Below are 22,190 nucleotides of genomic sequence, written 5' to 3'. Positions count from 1 at the left end.
CTAGCCTAGTATCCATGTAGACCTTGCTGACATGTGCTAACAGTTCTTTAGTGTGCTTTGGACTATCCTGCTTTTGAAACAGAAGCTTTCCACAAACTAAATGATCACGTTGACAAGCTCTAAAATAATCTAATCTGACCTCCTGCATATCATAGGCCAGAGCCGGGCCAGTTTGTTTACCTGCTGCGTCCACCGGTTTGGCTGATAGCGGCTCCCACTGGCCGCAGTTTGCCGCTCCAGGCCAATGGGGGCTGCGGGAAGCGGTGCAGCCCGAGGGATGTGCTGGCCGCCACTTCCCACAGTACCCAGCATGTTCTCCATATGGAGTCAAGTCACCTCTAACTCTTCGTTTGGATAAGCTAAATACATAGAGCGAAGTCTCTTTTTTCCATAAGGCATTTTCTCCAGTTTTCAAATCAGTTTTGTAACTTTTATATGCACCGTCTCCAACATCCTTTTTTAAAATGTGGATACTAGAACTGTATCCATCAGTCTGAGCAATGCTGCATGCTGAGTTAAATCACTTCCCTTCTACTCACTATTCCCCTTTATTTATTCATCAAAGGATCACATGAGCCCTTTTTGCCACAGCACCACACTGGGTTCTCATGTTCAGTTGCTTGTCCACTATGATCCCTAAATTCTTTGCAGAGTCAGTGCTTTCCAGGACTTAGTCCTTTTTCTGTAGGTGTAACTTGCATTCTTTTTTCCTAGATGTATAATTTTTCATTTGGTTCTATTAAAAATGCATTGTTTAAATGGACACAGCTTAAGCAGCACACCGGATTTGTCTATATGACTGCCCTGTCCTCATCATTATTTACCACTCCAGTGTTCATGTCATCTGCAAATTTTATCAGCAGTGATTTTATACTTACTGCCAGATAATTGATAGAACATTGAATAGCATGCACCTAGTACTGATCCCTGCAGAACCTTACTAGAAGCACCCCCATTTGATGAGGATTCCCCATAGGCAATTACTTCTTGAGATCTGTCATCTAGCCAGTTCTTAATCCTTTGTTGATATTGCATAGTGTTAATTTTTTAGTCAGAATAGTATGTGGTGCTGCCTTAGAAAAGAAACTATATTGCATCTCCAGTTATCTTTATCAACCAAACCTGTGCTTTCATCAAAGAATAAAATCAGGTTTGTTTGATAAGACATTTTCCATAAAACATGTTGACTGGCATTATATTCCTATGTTTTAATTCTTTATCAGTCGAATCTTTTATCAGCTTTTCCACTATTTTGCTTGGGATTGATCTCAGGCTAGCCATCCTATAGTTACCTGGGTCACCTCGCTTGCCCTTTTAGAATATTATCACAACACTAACACTCTTCCAGTCTTCTGGAATTTCCCTGGTATTCCAAGATTTATTAAAAATCATCAACAGGCCAGGTATCTTCTCAGCCAACTCTTTTAGAACTGTTGGGTTCAACGTTATCTTGGCCTGCTCATTTTAAAATATTTATGCCTCCTAGATAACGTTTAACATCCTCCTTCATTACTAATGGACTCAAACATATGGATCAGAACCTTCTTTCCTGTCTGGGAGAAAACCTGTTTTCTCCCTTTGTCTTTACTATCTGTACTATCAGATACTATCAGTAAGTATCCATAGTTGCTCTCCTAGTGTTCATACATACATATCACAATGATATTAATCACCAACGTGTCACCGCTTTTGTAAAAGACCTTACTCAATACAACAGTATTTTATTGTGTACAATATTATTATTAAAACGCCTTATTGCCCTTAGCCAAAGGTGCACAGAGTAGTTGTGGTGATGCCTCTGTTGTCACTGTTCAGTATAGTGAATAATAACAAATTGCTCTTTTGGTTGAGAATTCTGCTTCTTGGCCTTGGTTCTGCAATTTCCAATAAAAGGTTGCTTAATTTTATGCTTTCTCAAGAGAAAAAAAAGTAATTCAAGATTTTCACATCTTCCATTACAATGGAAATCTTCAAGGAATTTTGGTAAAATCTGCTAGGGGATTTCCTAAAACCTGCAGAATTTCTGTAAAAGTTTCATTCACACTTCCTACTCTGCCACTTTAATTTATTAATACCAGGTATTTGGATATAAACAGAGTCCTTTAACATCTTAACATGATACTAAAGTGAGATATCTGTTACTCACAGTTTATGTTTCTCTAGAATACCTACAGCCCCACTACAGGAAGCCAGCACTTTGCAAAAGCTAAGAATTACCACCACTGTAACCCTACATTTTTAGAGACCATAGCAAGTGTCAATCAGTTGAGTAACCCAGGCTGGATTTGTGACCTTGTGGTTAGCACACTGTGGGTGAAACCTGTGTTAGAGGGCCATTAAAAGGCCTATGACTGAAGTGCTGCATAGTCTTTGTCCTGGCCCTGTGCATGGGCATGAATTTCACCCTGTGAAACATGGGTTTGATTCCCAGCCCAGTCTCTCTCTCTCCCGCCTAGTCGACTGGGGTCTGAGTCATCACAATGTGAAACAAACTAGCAAGATCTGGGGAAAAAGCCAAATCTTCATTCAAAGATGAGTAACAAGGAAAACAGATAAAATGTATATGACCATAGAAAACTTCAGACTTCCCAATATTTTCAGTATGAAATGAGCGACAGTTGTATTTAGCAATTAACCTTTTATAGAAAAGATGCACATGCATGCTTGGGCACTCAGAGGTGAGGGGCTGGGAAATGAATTTATTTTCTCATATAAGAATTGCAGTCAGCAGTAACTGTTTAAAGGAAGGAGGGCAGGACTGTTTGCCAAACAAGCTTATGTTAAGTGCACTTGATGGAGTGCTTCATACAGCACTTCATTTCTTAGTGTTATACTGAGTGTATTGAAAGCAGAGCTTGGTGTTTAAACAGAGTCATTGGCCGAAGTTGGGTGGAAGCTATGCCCTTGTAAGGGGGTTGTGGTATCCTTGTCTAAAAACCTTTCTAAAATACCTGCTCCTGTTTGGTGCAATCTGATGTATTCCAGTTGTAAAACAATTGCTCTTTGGAAGTATCTTTAAAAGCTGGGGATATGTTAACAGTGTCCAAAGACGACTATTTACTACACCAAACACCAAAAAAATCCCCTTCATCCCCCTTTCCATCTTAATGCTTTATAACATAACATGAAGCCACAGTAGAAGGAAAAGCCTGTACCCCTGCCTCGAATAAGTCTAGCCTTGAAGAAAATGAGCAGACCCTCAACTTGGCATTTGCCCTAAAACATGTAGAAAACAAGGACAGAGAAGGTGACAAAATTTTGAGGAGACAAAATAATCCCACACAAATCTGTAGTCACACAGGCAACAATGGCCACTCTGGAGATATTAAAATATGATCTAGGCTAACCCTAATTATTTAGCCACAGCATCTAGATACCCAGCTATAGTGCCATGACAGAAGGATTCATCCCACCACCTCCTCATGACTCACAGAGAGATAGGATGCCTGCCATGGAAATGCACAAAAGTATAGGAAGATAAATCTCTCTCTCTCTTTTGGCATCTCTAAATTGTTCTGTTTCTTTCTTCCTTTTCCTCACCATTTCATTTTAGCCCCATATCTGTTATCATTTGTATTCCATTTTCTTTTTCCTTTTCTGTCTGGGATATCTCTAAGAATTCTCTCTCCTTTGTCTCATCCTTTAGTGTCGGTGTCTCTGAAAAACACACTTTTCCTTCCACTCTTCCTTTTAAAAATTATCATTCTGTATCCTGTTCTAATTCCTTCCTTCCTCTTTACTGCCTCATGTCTCTTGCTCCCCTACTGTTGTCTCTGCCTCCTCGTTTCTTCATTCTCATCCATCCATATCTTCCCCCCTCCCCCATGTTCTCCCCTCTGCAGTCCATTGTCAGTCCCAAATTGCCCTCTTTCCTCACCGCTGTGGATCAGATTATGTTACCTGTTATTATGATCAGATTATGTTACCTTGTGTAAATCTGAAATAACTGTAAAGTCAGTGAAGGGGAAATTTTTCTTCTCTTTGAGTGGCAGCAGCATGCACATAATTCAAAGATGTTCAATGGGAAAATAAGAGTATTAGCTTTCTTATATTTTATAGACTGTCAGTTACAGTTCTCAGCTCTGTCCTTCTTGAGGCAGCTAAGGGCAAATACCACTGAAATTGTGCCTTATTCAACGACTTCAAAAAGGAAATCTGGCTATATTCAAATTGATTACAGCATTTTTTCTTGCACATGTTTCAGCCATTGAAAATATAGCTCTGAAAAACTTATGTAGTTCTGTGTGTGAACAAAAATGGTGTCAGATGACATTTTCACTTCTCCCTGCCCCAAAATTGTTCGTCCAGTGAACTAATTGTGAAGTCTTCCCACTTCAAGCTTTTTGTAAATATAAACAATATGTAATACAGAGGACTATTTTATCCAGATAGTTTTCTTTTATTCTATCATACAGATTTGAATCAGATTTCAAAGCCCTTAAAGGCTTCTCAAATAAAAACAAAGCTGGAGATGGCTTTTTTTTTTTTTGATAGTATGTACAAGTACATTGTGGGGACTATACAGCAATTTCCACCCAAGTCTGGACTTGTAAATTATGCATTAGGTTTCTAACTGCTGAGAGCATCACCTCTATTATTTAATAGTGTGCCTCATCAATAAATTATAACATTTCAATATTATGCAAATTTATGTCAGTATTTGTGTTCTTGAAACTACACACCCTAAACTCTCAAATTATACATTACAAAGTAGATAAAATCTATTTGTAGAAGCTATCACTGGACACTACAGATTATAACAAAGTTCCATTTTTCTTTCTAGAAGGGTAAGTAAAATTTTTATGATTAATTTATTTCCAACTAAAAAGGAAACAAATAGTTAACAGTAACACAGGTGAATTGTATGCATTTTTAAAGGCATTATGGGATATTACATGTGAAAAGAATGCTTCAGAAATTCAGATGAGTGAGAGTATGAATAAGATGTTCAATAGATAGGTATGCAAACCTGTATCCAAAGTCTGGATCAGATTTTTTTTTCATCCTTGTAAATAGTTTTTTTCAGTAGTGCATATTGAAACAAGACGATAACAAAAAGAGTACTAATAGCAGAAAGAAAATATGTTCCTTGCGAAACACAACCAGACCTTAGAAATCTTTGGATATTAATTAGGCAATACATAGAAAAGGAAGGCATGTAATCAATGAAGAAATACTTCTATAAATTGATATGTAGCAATTTCCCAAACAAACAAAACAGGATAATATGTAATATATTGTAAGAGTGACTCACCCCAACCACCCTCTCATGACTACACATAGCATTGGAGGGCCTTCCTCTCAGTCACCTCTGTCAAACGGCTGTTTAGTCCTGCTGGTGGTCCACTTTCCTACTGGTGGTCACATAGTCCCATAACTTCCAGGGTAAACCAAGAGTCCAGCAAACCATATTCCAATGCCTCACATTGGGTCTTCAGCCCGACTCTGGAGTCAGTAGTCTTTACCCCTTGTTTCAGTGGGGTTTCAACATCACCTTACTCAGTGGTCTGACACAGAAACCCAAAACCTCCCTCTCCTTTGGGTTCCAGTTCAGGGACTCATTAATAAGCAGCCAAGGCCTGTCTGTACAGACCACTTCCTACCTCCATCAGTCTTGGGGTTTTCCTGGTCTTCTCCTGGGCTCACTGTCTATTGGCATGTCTCTCCCTTGGCCTCTTCCCCAGGTTCACTGGGAAGCCTCTTAGCACTTTCTGCCACCCAGCTGCTTCTGCTGCAGAAGAATTTCTTTACTGCCCTAGCAGGGCAGTCCCTGACCTTGCAGGAGTCTTCCTGCTCCCTACAGGCCTCTCCATCAGCACAAAGAAACCTGGGCAGACCCACTTCCTCCAGCTTTCCTTCACAACTGCCTTGGGCTCCCTGTTGCTGCCTACCTTTCTTCAGGGTGATTATCTGCCTCCAGCTCAGTAAGAGCCAGAGATCTACTCTCCTTCCCAATGAGCCCCAAACTGAGTCAGCTTCAGACCTTTTAACAGGTTGAAGCCTACTGCAGGTGTAGCTGGGAGAGGCTGATTGAGCATACAGTCACTAACTCCTTCAGGCCCTGTGTGAGATTTTTAAACCCACATCACACATATCAAAAAGTTTAAATAACCAACTTTCAATATTATTTGAATTCTAATAAAATTTAAAAGCTTTAATGGAAACATTTTCATTTTGCTTATTTTGGGCCAGAATTATTGCTATTGGCTATGTTTATACTATTACTGAATTCAAAGCCATTCATTTGGAAACTGTAGTGAGCTGGATAGCTCATTTTCACTATCTCACACACTTTTGCTTTTATCTTTACTAATGAGCTATATGGAGAGGAAACTTGTAGCTTCATCAAAAATAAATTAAATAAATAAAAAAATCCCATCACTACCAATGTAAAGTTTGGATGGAAACAAAACCCAGACCATGAAACTGAAAGTCAAATATTCTGCTTGAGTGGGTCTGTCTGTGGGAAATGGGATATATATCTTCAGGTTTTTTTGGCTCATAATGATTTAATATAAATTACTGTATAGATGACATTTGACTCCAGTTAAGATCCATCATATTTTTGCTACTAGGAAGTACTCCATTGAAGGGGTTGTGGGAAAGGGAAACATACTTGCATATGTGGTTGTGTGTGTAGGAATTAGATAGTTTGGGGAGGAAATTATAAAAAATTCATCTTATGACAAAATACTGGGCTTCCTAAAGGTCCCCGGTCTGCTTACTTAATGCTACAGTAATGCACCTACACTTTTAAATAGGACTGACAAATTAATTATTTTTTTTTATTGTTAGCAGCTCGACTTTCTCTTGCACATTCCGCCTTCCTCCTGTGGAAAAGGAAATATGAACTGTCTTTATAATGGAAAAGCTTTCATACCAAGTGTGTACATACACAAGAGAGCACCAAAATAAAGATAGGTATTTAAAAATTTGGTCACCCTTTCAAGGGTGAAGAGGAGGGCTCCCCAGTCAGCAAGCCAGAAGCTTAAACCTGATCCTGAATAAGTAATATACAATCTAATACGTTAATATTTTATTGTAACTTTCCCTTAATAAGTTTTTTAAAAAGGCATTAATTTTTTTCTCTGGGGGTGGTGGGTTTTTATATGTCAAGGAATATGTGACAATTTTTTATTTTAAAAAATACTACCTTTTCCTCCACACCAGTTATGTTAACATTTCCTGGGGAAAATGCAGTACAAAATAAGGATAAGAGCATAGCACGATTGGACACATATGGATAATTATGTGAGAGCAGGGGTGGAAGGAACAAGAGTTTGGATAAATACATCAGGCATAAGCCAGTTTCTAAGTGAATGGATTACCAGAAACTTCTCCTATGCACAGGATATTCCATAACTGACCACTTCAGGGTTCCTTGCCCCTATCTGTAAAGCCTCTGGCCCATAGGTCAGTGTCTTCCTCCCTTTCCCTTTCACTCCTATAACTACTCCTTTCCCAGTCCTAAAAAGTAGTTGAAGATTGAGTGGCACTACCCACCCCTCAACAGCAGCAAGGCGGAGGGGATATGTCCCTGTCAAGGTTCCTCCCCCACTCTGAACTCTAGGGTACAGATGTGGGGACCTGCATGAAAACCTCCTAAGCTTACTTTTACCAGCTTAGGTTAAAACTTCCCCAAGGTACAAATTAATTTTATCTTTTGTCTTTGGAATAACCACTGCCACCACCAAACTCTAACTGGGTTTACTGGGAAACGTAGTTTGGAGACGTCTTTCCCCCCAAAATCCTCCCAACCCTTGCACCCCACTTCCTGGGAAAGGTTTGGTAAAAATCCTCACTAATTTGCATAGGTGACCACAGACCCAAACCCTTGGATCTGAGAACAATGAAAAAGCATTCAGTTTTCTTACAAGAAGACTTTTAATAGAAATAGAAGTAAATAGGAGTAAAGGAATCACCCCTGTAAAATCAGGATGGTAGGTACCTTACAGAGTAATTAGATTCAAAACATAGAGAATCCCTCTAGGCAAAACCTTAAGTTACAAAAAAGACACATAGACAGAAATAGTCATTCTATTCAGCACAATTCTTTTCTCAGCCATTTAAAGAAATCATAATCTAACACATACCTAGCTAGATTACTTACTAAAAGTTCTAAGACTCCATTCCTGTTCTATCCCCGGCAAAGCAGCATACCGACAGAGAGACACAGACCCTTTGTTTCTCTCCCTCCTCCCAGCTTTTGAAAGTATCTTGTGTCCTCATTGGTCATTTTGGTCAGGTGCCAGCGAGGTTACCTTTAGCTTCTTAACCCTTTACAGGTGAGAGGATTTTTCCTCTGGCCAGGAGGGATTTTAAAGGGGTTTATCCTTCCCTTTATATTTATGACATGCCCCCCAAATCTCAGCTAGGGTGAAACACTGGCTGGGATTTCTTCCTGGAGCTCTAGGAAAAACAGAGTTAATAAGACACATGCATCTCTAAATATACTACCAAGTACATAAAGACTAACAATATTTTCCACATCTCAAGGACGATTTTAACCAGTTGATTCTGGGAAACTTTCACGGGAGAGTGCATCAGCCACATTGTTAGAAGCTCCTGAGATGTGTTGGATGTCGAAATCAAAATCTTGGAGAGCTAAACTCCACTGAAGAAGTTTTTTGTTATTTTCTTTGACGGTGTGAAGCCACGTCAGTGCAGCATGGTCGGTTTGCAGGTGGAAACGCCGTCACCAAACATATGGGCGTAGCTTTTCCAGAGCGTAGACAATGGCGTAACATTCTTTTTCACTGACTGACCAGTTGCTTTCCCTCTCAGACAGTTTTTTGCTGAGAAACACTATAGGGTGGAATTCTTGATCAGGTCCTTTCTGCATTAAAACTGCTCCCACACCACGCTCGGACGCATCTGTGGTTACTAGGAACGGTTTGTCAAAGTCTGGGGCCCTTAGTACAGGGTCAGACATGAGTGTCGCTTTAAGCTTGTTAAAGGCCTTCTGACACTTTTCGGTCCACTGAATGGCATTTGGCTGTTTCTTTTTGGTTAGGTCTGTCAGTGGGGCGGCGATGTGGCTGTATTGCGGTACAAATCGTCTGTGATAACCGGCCAAGCCTAAGAAGGATTGAACCTGTTTCTTTGACTTTGGGACAGGCCACTTTTGGATAGCATCCACTTTGGCCTGTAGGGGGCTGATAGTTCCTTGACCTACCTGGTGTCCAAGGTAAGTCACTCTGTTTAGGCCTATTTGACACTTCTTAGCCTTAACAGTTAGTCCTGCCTCCCTTATGCGCTCAAGGACTTTTTGTAGATGTTCCAGGTGGTCTGCCCAGGAATCCGAAAATATGGCCACATCGTCAAGGTAGTCCTCATTGGTCATTTTGGTCTGGTGCCAGCGAGGTTACCTTTACCTTCTTAACCCTTTACAGGTGAGAGGATTTTTCCTCTGGCCAGGAGGGATTTTAAAGGGGTTTACCCTTCCCTTTGTATTTATGACAGTCCCTATGCCTAATTCAGGCCTGGTATAAACAGGTGCAACTCAGATGACTTCAGTGTAGTTACACAAGCTTATGCCAGGTCTGAATTTGGCCTATTGACTCCAAGTTTGACATGCCCATTGTGGATCCTGCACCAGGCATTGTTTAGGCAGCAGTCTGAAATGGATGGAAAAATCATTATTTTAACATTTTCTATTAAATTAAACATTAAGACCCTAAATTTTAGAACAGCTTCAACTCAGCCTCATTTCTGATATCTGCAAATAATTCCAGCTGTAATTTTGCTGGTGTCTTTTATGCATTTGGAAATCTGCCTCACTACACAAGCTCATCAACTAGACAGACATCTAAGTGTTACAAAAATGTAGCAGTAATTATCTGTAGATGCAATATCTTAAGCTCCTCCTGAGACTCAGTACCTAACTTACGAACATGCTCAATACTGAAATGAAGGAAGGTTGGGCAGGAAACATTGGGTTCTGAGTCTGTCGGGGTGAAAGTAGATATTATGAGCCAAGGGAGGGAGCAGGTTCTAAATTTGGAATGGTCAGGTGAGCGGAGAGGGTTGAGCTTTATGGGACCGCTGATGGGAGGAGGTCAGAAGAACTTGAGGAGTTCTGACTTGAGAGGGGTTATGTTATGTTGGCAGCGTGGAGCGTTAATGGGCAGGGGGTGAATTGATGAATGTGAGGGTGGTGTACATGAGTGAGGGGACTTGGGTGGGGGAGGTAGAAGGATAAGAGCTAAAATGAAGGTTGGGAGAGAAAGTGGCTGAGAATGAAGAGACTGAGGGTGCAGGGAAAACAGTGAAAGGGTCACAGACTAATAAATACTGTTTTCTCTCTTCCTGCCAAATCCTTTACTGCAGTGTTTCCCAAACTTGGGACGCCGCTTGTGCGGGGAAAGCCCCTGGTGGGCCCTGCCAGTTTGTTTACCTGCCGCATCCGCAGGTTCGGACGATTGCGGTTCCCACTGGCCGCGGTTTGCCACTGCAGGCCAATGGGGGCTGCGGGAAGTGGCGCGGGCCGAGGGACATACTGGCCACCTCTTCCCGCAGCCCCCTTTGGCTGGGCACAGCGAACCACAGCCAGTGGGAGCCGCGATCGGCCGAACCTGCGGACGCGGCAGGTAAACAAACCGGCTGGGCCCGCCAGGGGCTTTCCCCACACAAGCGGTATCCCAAGTTTGGGAAACACTGCTCTACTGTAATGTGTCCCAGAGTTTCAATCTGAAAGTATGGTTACAGAAGAGTGAGCATCCTTTTCACAATCTTCTCTTTTCCCACCAAAACCCTTCTCCATGACAAACCCGCACCTGCATCCAGGGTTTAGGCTGCAAATATGGGGTCAATCTGCAGAGGAAAGGTAAGAGGGACTTTGTTACTTGCAGCGCCCACCTGTATCAGTCTGCTCACATTATTATTTCTTCTACTTCGTACACCACCACTGGGTTTATATGTATTTTGTACTGAAGCAGTATTTTGTGGTGTGCTTTCTACCAAATATTTTACTATTGTACAACAACACTATACTGTTGTTTATAGCCCCAAAGATAGGCATTTCTTCTGCTTATCATAGTGGATATATAAATTGTTATGTATGATTTGTTCTTTAATTATAATTTGAGGGAAAAGATACTAGTTTCAGAAAGTAAAGGAACGTATGCTTTAATTAGATAACATATTATACTATTTTATTATTGGGTTTAGGATGTTCAATTTCTGTACACGTTTAATATTAATAAAGTGAATGTTTAAAAGAGTGAAACAATACAAGTCAGGGCTGATAAGTTGTTACAAGCACTGAAATGCAAGAAATCAACCAAAATGCATCCTATACATTATACAGTATAATGAAATCAGTATTAAGTCAATTCTAATAGTGGTTATAATTGTCGAAGAGGAGAATTCAGAGATTTAAGTAAAGTAGGTAAAGTCTGTTTTACTGGTTAAGAAACTTGGAGTGACTGTCACTAATTATTGTTATTCATTATTTATTTAGTCCCAGTGTACTTGACACGGTCTAGTTAGTGTATAAAAAAAGAGAGATCCTATCCCAAAGATCAAATAAAAACTGGGAAATCCAGATAACTTAGGGGTTTTGTTTTCTTGCTTTCCATTCCTAAGCATTTGCTCTCCACAATAACTGTGCAAATGTTCGTGTGTTTCTCTCTCCCTCTGCAGCTATTTATAGAGGTGAGATCAAGTTCCAGATTTTGTGTGAGTGTGTTAGAAGCAGGCATTTACTTCTTAGCTAGAAGCTAGGTAACATACCTAAATTTTAAGGCTAACTGGCATTTTACTGAAGTGCGTAGGTAGTGCTTACACTTCAGAGTTGGCAATCTGTGTATACTAGCCATCAGAATACCAAAATTGTATAAATGTCCTGGAGACAGAGGGAGGAAGTCTACTTCTGCTCTTTCTTAATTTTGGGGTCTGTCCTCCCTCAAGGTCTGGTCATAAATATCATAAATCATAAATAAGTTTCAGATTGGCTTCTTCGGGAATTAAAGGCTTGCAAAGCTCCTTTGGTTTCAGGGGCAGTTTTCTCTGCTATGCTAAAATAGTGCATATAAAGATAATGCCTGACTCTTGTTGACTCACACTGGCAGTTGGTTGTTTCCTGCTGGAATCAGGTGAGAAATTCTGAATCTCTTTACTTTATACTGTCTGCACTTTTCTGACTATAGTTATTTCACACTTTCTGTCTTACTCTCTTCCTGTCTATCTTTTGAAACTTCCAGTGTTTCCTCACTACTTAGTATGTTGATAGACTTATCTACAAATTTAAGTGCAGGTTCTGATGCTCTTTCTTTGGGGGCAGGGCAGGGCTTCCCCCTCGCCCCTCCGCCCCCCACTTCCAAGCACACACTATCAGGCCCAGTCTCCTTTAAGACAGTGTATTTTCTTAAAACAGGCAAGTAAAGAAACAGGAAAAACAGTCTTTTAACTCACTCTTTTGTTTCAGGCAGCAGGAGAGATATCTGGACCTCCTACTCCTAGCAGCTTCCCAGTTTTAGCCCAGCTCCCTTTAATTTACTGGATTGGGCTCACTCTGACTCAAGGGAGCTGGGCCCAGCTCTGCTCACAGGGACCAGGGACCTTATAACAGAGATATAAGTATAACAGTTCTATATGACTTCTCTTTTGTCCTTCTGAAAGACATTAACTGTATTGGCTGTCAACTGATTGTTAATTGAATTGTTTGGAGTAGTCAGAAGAGGATTTCTCTGAGCTCCAAAAGACCTCACATCATCTGTCTTTGAATATAGTTTACTCACCCCTAAACTTTATCCCTTATATCCGGAGGATGTAAATATTCTTGAATTAATTTGAACAAAGTTGAGTTAACATGTGTTTTGCCAGTTTGGGCAGTTGTATCTGCATCTAGGGTGTCAGTACAGTAGAACCTCAGAGTTACAAACACCAGAGTTACAAACTGATGGTAAACCACACCCCTCATTTGGAACTGGAAATACACAATCAGGCAGCATCAGACACACCAAAAAAAGCAAATTTTTTTCCAGACGATTTGAAAAAAAGCAAATATAGTGCCCATCTTTAAAAAAGGGAAGAAGGAGAATCCCGGAAACTACAGACAGGTCAGCCTCACTCAGTCCCCGGAAAAATCATGGAGCAGGTCCTCAAGGAATCCATTTTGAAGCACTTGGAAGAGAGGAAGGTGATAAGGAACAGTCAACATGGAAAGAGTCATTACAAAACCTAAACTTAATTTCCCCAATACTAATTTCTCCCTACTGTTACTCACACCTTCTTGTCAACTGTCTGTAATGGGCCACTTTCTTACCACTTCAAAAGTTATTTCTCCTCCCTTGGTATCCTGCTGTTAACTGATTTCTCATTAGACTGACCTAACACTTGGTAAAGCAACCCACATCCTTTCATGTATTTATACCTGCTCCTGTATCTTTTACTTCATACATCTGATGAAGTGGGTTCTAGCCCATGAAAGCTTATGCCCAAATAAATTTGTTAGTCTCTAAGGTGCCACAAGGACTCCTCTTTTTGTTTTTGTTTTTCACTAGCAGGGTAGTGAAGCACTGGAATGGGTTACCTAGGGAGGTGGTGGGCTCTCTATTCTTAGAGGTTTTTAAGGCCTAGCTTGAGAAAGCCCTGGCTGGGATGATTTAGTTAGGGATGGTCCTGGTTTGAGGAAGGGGTTGGACTAGATGATCTCCAGAGGTCTCTTCCAACACTAATCTTTTATGAAATAATATGCAGTACTGTGTTAAATGTAAACTACTAAAAAAATAAAGGGAAAGTTTAAAAAAAAAGTTGACAAGGTAAGGAAATTGTTTCTGTTCTTGTTTTGTTTAAATTAAGATGTTAAAAGCAGCATTTTTCTTCTGCATAGTAAAGTTTCAAAGCTGTATTAAGTCAATGTTCGGTTGTAAACTTTCAAAAGAACAACCATAACATTTTGTTCAGAGGTACAAACATTACAGAGTTACAAACAATCTCCATTCCCGCGGTGTTCGTAACTGAGGTTCTACTGTATTTGGTTATAAACCCAAATTTTGGTCTCTGGGTAGAACCCACCACAGTCCTTTTTCCCAGTGGTGAGAACAAAACTAGGTAAATAGGTTCAAATAAACATTAAGGGTCTGATTTAACATAAAAGCAGTGAAGTTAAAGATAAAACTTCAGGGTGTGGGTAATGCATATGCAATATGCTGCAAGGCCTAATCTCAACACGAAGCTATGAGTGAAGCATGGAGTGTCAGCATTCAGTCTGCATTGTCTTTACTTCTGTACCTTCTCTGACTCTTAACATTTAGACATTGACCTCAAGCTTTGTGGGTTTGGTTGAATGTTATTGATAGACTCTCTTGTAACGTTTTTTTAAAAAAATGCATTGAGACGTTCTTCATTATTTATTGACAAGGTTAAAAGCATGTGAAACTTTTCTCAATGCCTCAATACGTACTAACAAGTTAAAATATATGGATGAACTGTTAATTCTTCCATGAAATGAAAGTTCAAAATCAAGCATGAAAAACCATGCTAGTTTCCCTTCAGTTCTTGCTCTTCTCTCCCATCCCATATTTTCAGAAACTTAGTATTAATTATTGTTCTTCACTTCTGCAGCAGTATTGTGACATACGGAGCAATGTGTAAGAGTATTTTTGCTCCTGCAATAAGGAACAATGAAGTCCAAAGCAATACTGTGCAGTGAAAGATAAGGCAGAATGCCTAAAGTTCAAGCAAATTTTTTTATGTATTTTCTTTTGATGGAATGAACTTTTGCAAATAGAGAGTGAGGAAATATAAATCTTCTTTGAGTAGTGTCCCTATTGATGTTCCTTTCTAGGCGCGCTTGTGTCCCTATGCTGCTGATAGGAGAACTTCAGTAGCAGTGTCCATTAGGCCCACACATGCATTGTCTCTTCTTGTGCTGTGCCACAAGGCTAGCCAGCACACACTGACTAACCCCCCTCAGTTCCTTCTCAACCGCCCCTCGCTCGAGACAGAGCTCCTCGCAGTCCATTAGGATCATCACTCTATTCACAGTTAGATACTTAGTTGTTCTCTTATCTTAGTGTAGCTGTAGTTTTTTCTTGATCCTTTTTTCTTTCTCCTTGGGGAAAAAACCATCTTTTTTCCTGCTTCTTCTTCCTCGTTGTGGACCCTACACCACAAAGAGGTATGCCCAGTTCACGGGGCTTCAAGGAGTGCTTCACTTGCAAGGAGAAGGCCGCATCCAACAAAGAAGTGTGGATCTTGTAAGGACAGAGAGCTCCAACAGAAGATCATCTTCATAGAGGCAGCTCTCAAATCCTCCCAGGACCTGCGCCACCAGTCAGCTGGCAGATGTGAGTCTTCAACCCACAGTCTTTAGATGTGGAGGGCCGTGGGGAAAAAACCAGTTGCTGACTCCTCTCACAAGTCATCTAAGAAGAGTGTGAAGTCCTCAGTGAGCCCCAAGATAGCCGTAAGCGATCTCCATCTCACTTGGTATCTTTTGCATAGAGACCATCTAGGTCCGACATCCATGGCTTATGGAGACCCAGAGCACCAGGTACCGCTGACATGCCCACAGACCCGTTGGACATGGGCACCAAGTCATCTGCACCAAGAGACAGGAGTAAGCACTCTACTAAAAAGGTGCTGCTGGTATGCGAGTCAATCACTACTGTCACTGACGCCTTATCCACCACTGGAGTGACTGGTATGGGCAAGATCCCCATTCTCCCTGGCTTTGACTCCGAGACCATCAGTACGGGCAGAATCCCACCATGCCAGGGACCTTTGTACATCAGACATTCCAGAGTCCCTGTGCTGGCTAGTCTCACGGCACAGTACTAGGAGAGACCATGCATGTGCGGGCCCTATCTGACACTGCTACCGAAGTTCTCCAATCAGTAGTGTAGAGATGCAAGCACACCTACAGTGGAGCACCCACAGGGACACACATCTTGAAGAACTATCATTACTGCACAAGGTGAGTAACTTCTTGCCTGTCATTGAGTGTAAATACTGAACATGCTGATCACAGGACCTTCGTTCTGGGAGCACTAGGACAAAGTCTTGGGTATTGATCTTTATTTTTCTGTCACAGTTGCTAACAGCATCTGGTCCTGTGCTTCTCTCTGCCCTGACTTCCCACAAATATTTATTAACATGTCAATATTGCAATTACATGTTGTCAGTGCCGTTCCCTCACTTATCACAGATAGCTTTCTTATAATCAAAATATGACTTTGCTTTCAAATTTAAAATGAGGTTTGTTGTATATTCTTCTTTGTATATGTTGGAAAGTATGGTATGTTATGTTATGTAATCTCTATCTCATGTGGGTCTCAGATAATCTGACAGATCATAAAGCCGTCTTGCGTGACAAAATTTGTCAAACTGGGAAGCCAATTGCTTGAGGTTCAGCTCCCCCTCTTGCCCCTTGTCTCTTTATGACAGGGCTAGCCAGCCAGTGTCCAACCTTGGAGGTAGTACCACTCCTGTTTGACTCTACTGGGATTGGCACCACTCTGCTTCTTTCTTCTCTCTTGGTCCTAGCTCCCCCTGGTACAGGCAGTGAAAGCTTGTCATGCTGGTTTCCTTCCCCACTGCAGAGCAAGTTATTCTTTGTATGTTAACAACACTACACATTAAAACCATATTCATAGTTATGTAGTTATAGCTATACAACTAGCCCTGTAAGTATGTGACCTAAATATTTTGTAGTAACAAGTTTCCATATCTATTCAGAGTATTGTAAAAACCATAAACTCAATATGGTTCACGTTGTTCAATAAATAGTTCACACAGTCTTTATGCCTTCAGCTGTGACTTGTCACATGCTGAGTGATTAACTGTAACAGTGTCAGTGTTCTCTCTCAGTCCAATTCAACAAAATTAGCATCCAAGGAAGTATATGGGGGCTCGTCATGCCAAGCAATGTATTAGTCTTCTCTTGGATGCTAATAAATAGAGCCAGGTTTACTGCAGCATAAGAGATTTAGAAAAAGTGGTTCTAATTAATGGTACAGCAAGAGTGAGACAATGTACAGTCAGACTCAGTCAAAACTAAACTAAAGAGGAATATAAAGTGAAACAAAGCTCTTTATGTACATTGTTATACCATGCAGTTTAATTCTACCCAAAACATTAAAAAAGAAGAAAAAAATCCCAGAGGTTTTAAGCTCTTCTGAACATTGCTGATAGAATGGATAAACAGCCAACATTTCCCTAGAGAAGTAAGGGTTGCTTGAGAAGCAAATTACCTATTCTTCTTAGACGGCTAAAGCAGCCTACTAATATTCCTATCATTATGCAGTGAACCAGCATCCATTTAACATGATTTCACCTCATGAGTAAAAATGTGGATATAATTTACAGCTGTTTTACTACAGGAACAAAGGAAGGTGGAAACCTCCCCCTGACTAGGTCCACTGCTTTAATGTTCTAGGAGTTGTTGACCGTACCTTTGACTACTTTAATAAAAACACCTATTGCTTTTGTGGCATCTTCAGAGTGCTATTGAACACTGAATAATTCTCACAACAATACTGCGAGAAAGGTAAGTGTAATTAGCCCTATTTTAGCGATTAAAAAACTGAGACCTGGGAAGGTTAAGTGCTTTGTCCAAGGCCACATTTGCAAATAAAGGACAGAGCAGGACTTAGATCTCAGAAATTCCTCAGTCTGAGCCCTATTCTAATTCCATTAGACTGGGATGCCTCTGCTACACAGTACTCCCACTTTCTTCATATAAAGATCTATAAAAATAGAAGGCAACACCACACCATCAGCGTGAAAGTATCGACAACAAAAATGTTACTAATAGCAGCCTGGTGTTCAGTCATAATGCTTTGTATGTGTATGTGCATTCATTTTAAACCTTTTGGCCATGGACCAAAAATGTATCTGATGGGTACATTACATATTCAGCAGACGTACAAGACTTGTTAACATGAGGCACCAGTGGTAGCAACTGAGAGGTGCACAAATCCATATTTGGAACCCCAGAGATAAGCAGAGAGCCAGATGTCCTGCTGCCAAGGGACGATTAAAAATACAAATAATCTCAATAAAAAGTAATGCAAAATGCAGATTAAATAAAATGTATTGACAGCTATTGATTTATCAAAATATGAACAAATCGCAGTGATGCATGTCACATTGATGGTAAGGACACCCTCAAAGCAAATGTTGGCATCAGAAAGAACTAGCTTGTGCCATTATTAACAGAATAAAAATGATTACTTGGGCAATAAATTTAGATAAAGACTCCAAAATAAGATATCATGTAATACTTCCATCTGATCCCAGATATTTCCCTTGCCTAATGCCAGTTGTTCCATCAGACTGTAATGGTTCCAACTCACCACCATGATGCCTCCTGCTGGTCGTTCTGGGACTTAGCTCCATCTTTTCACAGGGTGCCCCCCTCCGGTGGTGTCTCATCACCGTCGTCACTTCTGCTCTGGACCTGCGTCCCTCAGGACACAGCCCTCCAGCCATGCCCCATTCCGGTCTCCTCCACGTCCTGGGGAACAGCAGTCCTCTGTCCAGCTACTCGCCTCCGTGGCCAATTGCAGCCCAAGGTTCTTGCCACTTGCCTCAGTGGCAAACCGCAGCCCTTCACTGGCCACTCCCTTCAGTGGCAAAAGGGTACGAGGGTGGGGGGAGACCCAAGCTCACCCACTACTCCGGTTCCGACCCAGGGACCCTCTAGGCGGCAGCCACGTGCTGCGTCTCCTTCAACCCCCGCCATTTGTTGCCCTGGGCCACTTCCCCGGAGCCCTAGCACCTTCTCTGCCCCTATATCAGGGCTTCAGTTTTCCAGCCAGTCAGGCTGGAGCTCCCTCTTGCTCCGCTGATCCGGCCCAGCACTGCTCTGTCCAGGGTGCTGGCGGTTCCCTCAGCCCTTCACGGACCCAGTCCTTTGTCCCTAGGCTCCCAAGAGGGAACCGCCACCTCTGCCCCGCAGCTCTCTTTGTATATGGGCCTGCTCTGCCTTGATTGGCTGCTCATTGCAGCCACTCTCTGATTGGCTGTCTGCTGCACAGCCTCCCCATGGCTGCTTTTAACCCTTTCTCCACCAGTGTGGGGCAGACACCCCATCACACGGACCTATACTGGATAGCTAGTTTTACCAATGAAAGTGTGTGTGTGGGAGGAACAGATTTAATTCCCAAGGACTGCCTTGTTGGCCACTAGGGGCTTGTCTACACAGGGGTCTTAAACCAGATCAAATCAAATTAATTCTGTTTGATAACATTTGCATACACCCATTACTGTGCACTAACACTGCATTTATCAGGAACTCTGGAATCCTGTTGCAAAGTCGACTAGGTTTGCTTTCAATTGAACTAGTTTGGTCTTTGGCTCATGCGCACACAATTGCTGTGCCCCACTGTTTGCATACTTCTGACAGCTATCTCACAGTGCTCTGAAGATTGACTGTGACTGACCTGTCCATTTAGTTTATGCCCTTCTTGCTCTGGTATCAGGTTTCCAGGACAGCTCTTCTCCCTGTTTAAAAGGTGGCAAGGAGCCAGGTTTTGCCCATTTGCTCCTGGATCCCAGGCCATTATTATTTTGGCGGTACAGCCACTATTTCAATCCATAAGTCCCCCAACATGTCTTGTGCAACATGAAGCCATGCCAAAACCCTGGATCTCATCGCCATCTGCGGAGAAGTGTTGGTACAAGAAGGTCTTGTGACAAGCCACAGGAATAAGGACTGTTTAGTGGACTTTGCCAATAGATGTCCCTGAGGGGTCATCACTAGGATGCCGACCAATGTGAGATAAAGAGCAAGCAGCTCAGGAGAAAGTACATTGAAATGAGGGATAAAAGGAAACAAGCTGGTAGGGGACATTGGACCTTTCCATTTTTTTGATTAATTGGACATGATTCTGCACAAATACAGTACAACCCATCCCGGACACTGCTGAAGCCTACTGCCTATAGTCTCTCTGAAGACAATCAGAGGATGATCAGGAGGATGCTGGAAAGGAGCTGCCCCCTGAGAGACAGAATCTTTTTGAGACTCAGGAACCTTACCACAACCAAGCTACAAAGCCAGGCCCAGTCCTGCCCTGATACAGTGGATCCCTATTCCTGCTCTGCATTGGCTGAGCCTGACAGAAACCAAGGCCAGGACCAAAGAGTCAGAACCCCTGGAGAGAACTTTGACCTATGCAAGTACCTATGTTCATAATTTATTATCTCTTATGACTGGTAGTGGATGTGAGCTAGGAGCTCCCGCCTCCCTCCCACTCACCCTTTTTGCTATTTCAAAATGGCACTGCCAACATGGCCCAGTCACAGTCTGTGCCCCACCCCACCCCTCACCAGCAGATTCTAATAACGAAGGCATTCGTCTGTGCAAAATTCAATTTATTGAGACAGTGCTTACAGGAAAAGAAATTTGATTAGTTTTTCATAGTTTACATGAGGTATACATGTACATTGCATGCCGGTCAAGACCACAAACAATACTGCTTGATTTAGTCCTAAACAGAGCACAGGATCAGGTCGAAGAAATGAATATAGATTTACAACTCCGCAATAGCGACCATAATCTAATTAAATGTAACGTCATTGTAAGAAGAAAAATGCCAAAGGAACCCACCATAGTAGCATTTAATTTAAACAATAGGAACTGCACAAAAATGAGGCTGCTAGTTAAATGGAAATTAAAAGGAACAGTCACAAGGGTGAAATGCCTGCAAACTGCATGGAGCTTATTTAAAAACACCATAATAGAGGCTCAAACTAAATGTATACCCCAAGTATAAAAAACTAGCCATAAGAAGACCAAAACAAATGCCTCCCTGGCTAAACAGAGTAAAAAAGTGGTTAAAGAAAAAAAAATCCTTTAAAAACTGGAAGTCAAATCCTAGTGAAGAAACTAGAAAGGAGCATACACTGTGGCAAGTGAAGTGTAAAAGAATAATAAGGCAGGTCAAGAAAGAATTTGAAGAACAACTATATAAGGACACAAAAATTAACAGCAATTTAAAAATAAAAAAATACTTCAGAAGCAGGAAGCCTGCCAAACAGTCAGTGGAACCACTGGATGATCAAGGTGCTAAAGGAGCACTCAAGGAAGACACAGCCATTGCAGAGAAGCTAAATGAATTCTTAGCATCAGACTTCACTGCAGAGGTTATGGGGGAGATCCCCACATCCGAGTTATTCTTTTTAGGTAACAAATCTGAGGAACTGTCTCAGGTTCAGGTGTCAATAGAGGAGTTTTTGGAACAAATTGATAAGTTAAACAATAAGAAGTCACCAGGACCAGATGGTATTCACCCAAGAGCTCTGCGGGAATTCAGATATGAAATTGTAGAACTGCTAACTGTGGTATATAACTTATTGCTTAAATCAGCCTCTGTACCAGATGACTGGAGTGTACTTAATGTAATACCTATTTTGAAAAAAGGCTTCAGAGGCAATCCTGGCAAATACATTCCAGTAAGCCTAACTTCAGCACCAGGCAGATTGATTGAAACTGTAGTAAAGATCAAAGTATTCAGGCACATATATAAATAAACACAAAATGTTGGGGAAGAGTCAACACGGCTTTTGTAAAGGGAAATCATGCTTCACCAACTCATTAGAATTTTTTGAGGGAGTCAACATGTATGTGGACACGGGTGATCCAGTCAATAGTGTACTTGTACTTTTGACAAGGTCACTCACCAGAGGCTCTTAAGCAAAGTAAGGAGTCATGGAATAAGAGGAACGGTCCTGTCATGGATCAGTAATTGGTCAAAAGATAGGAAGGGTAGGAATAAATGGTCAATTTTCACAATGGAGAGAGGTAAATAGCAGGATCCCCCAAGAATCTGTACTGGGACCTATGCTGTTGAGCAGATTTATAAATGACCTGGAAAAGGGGGTGAACGGTGAGGTGGCAACACTTGCAGACAATACAAAATTACTCAGCCGATAGCTAAGACCAAAGCTGACTACGAAAAGTTACAAAGGTATCTCACTAAACTGGATGACAAATTGGCAGATGAAATTCAATGTTGATAAGTGCAAAGTAATGCACACTGAAAAAAAAATAATCCAGCTCTACATACAAAATGATGGAGTCAAAATTAGCTGTTACCACTGAAGAAAGAGATCTTGGAGTCATCATGGGCAGTTTCCTGAAAACATCCACTGAACATGCAGCGGCAGTCAAAAAAGCGAACAGAATGTTAGGAACCATTAGGAAAGTGATAGAGAATAAGACAGAAAATATCATAATGCCA

At 41.4% G+C, this 22,190-nt stretch overlaps 1 protein-coding gene across 10 annotated transcripts in view; it reads left to right on the top strand.

The window, feature by feature from the left end:
- The window catches only part of RNLS (renalase, FAD dependent amine oxidase), a 146,951-nt gene that overhangs the window by 65,679 nt on the left and 59,082 nt on the right, over nucleotides 1-22,190 (top strand). For 7 of the 10 annotated variants that reach the window (XR_005226312.2, XM_043550742.1, XM_043550741.1 and 4 more), the window contains exon 5: nucleotides 11,644-11,655. The exons of the other annotated variants lie outside the window; for them this stretch is intronic. Coding sequence is in view for 6 of the 7 variants with exons in the window: in XM_043550742.1 (XP_043406677.1) it covers nucleotides 11,644-11,655 (12 nt within the window). In the remaining variant the exon portion in view is untranslated. The remainder of the gene's footprint in view (nucleotides 1-11,643; nucleotides 11,656-22,190) is intronic. 10 annotated transcript variants of the gene reach the window in all.

Source organism: Chelonia mydas, chromosome 7 (genome assembly GCF_015237465.2).
Source record: "Chelonia mydas isolate rCheMyd1 chromosome 7, rCheMyd1.pri.v2, whole genome shotgun sequence".
Classification (NCBI taxonomy): Eukaryota; Metazoa; Chordata; order Testudines; family Cheloniidae; genus Chelonia; species Chelonia mydas.
Note: the sequence above shows the minus strand (reverse complement) of the source record. Positions and strands in the feature narration are given on the sequence as shown.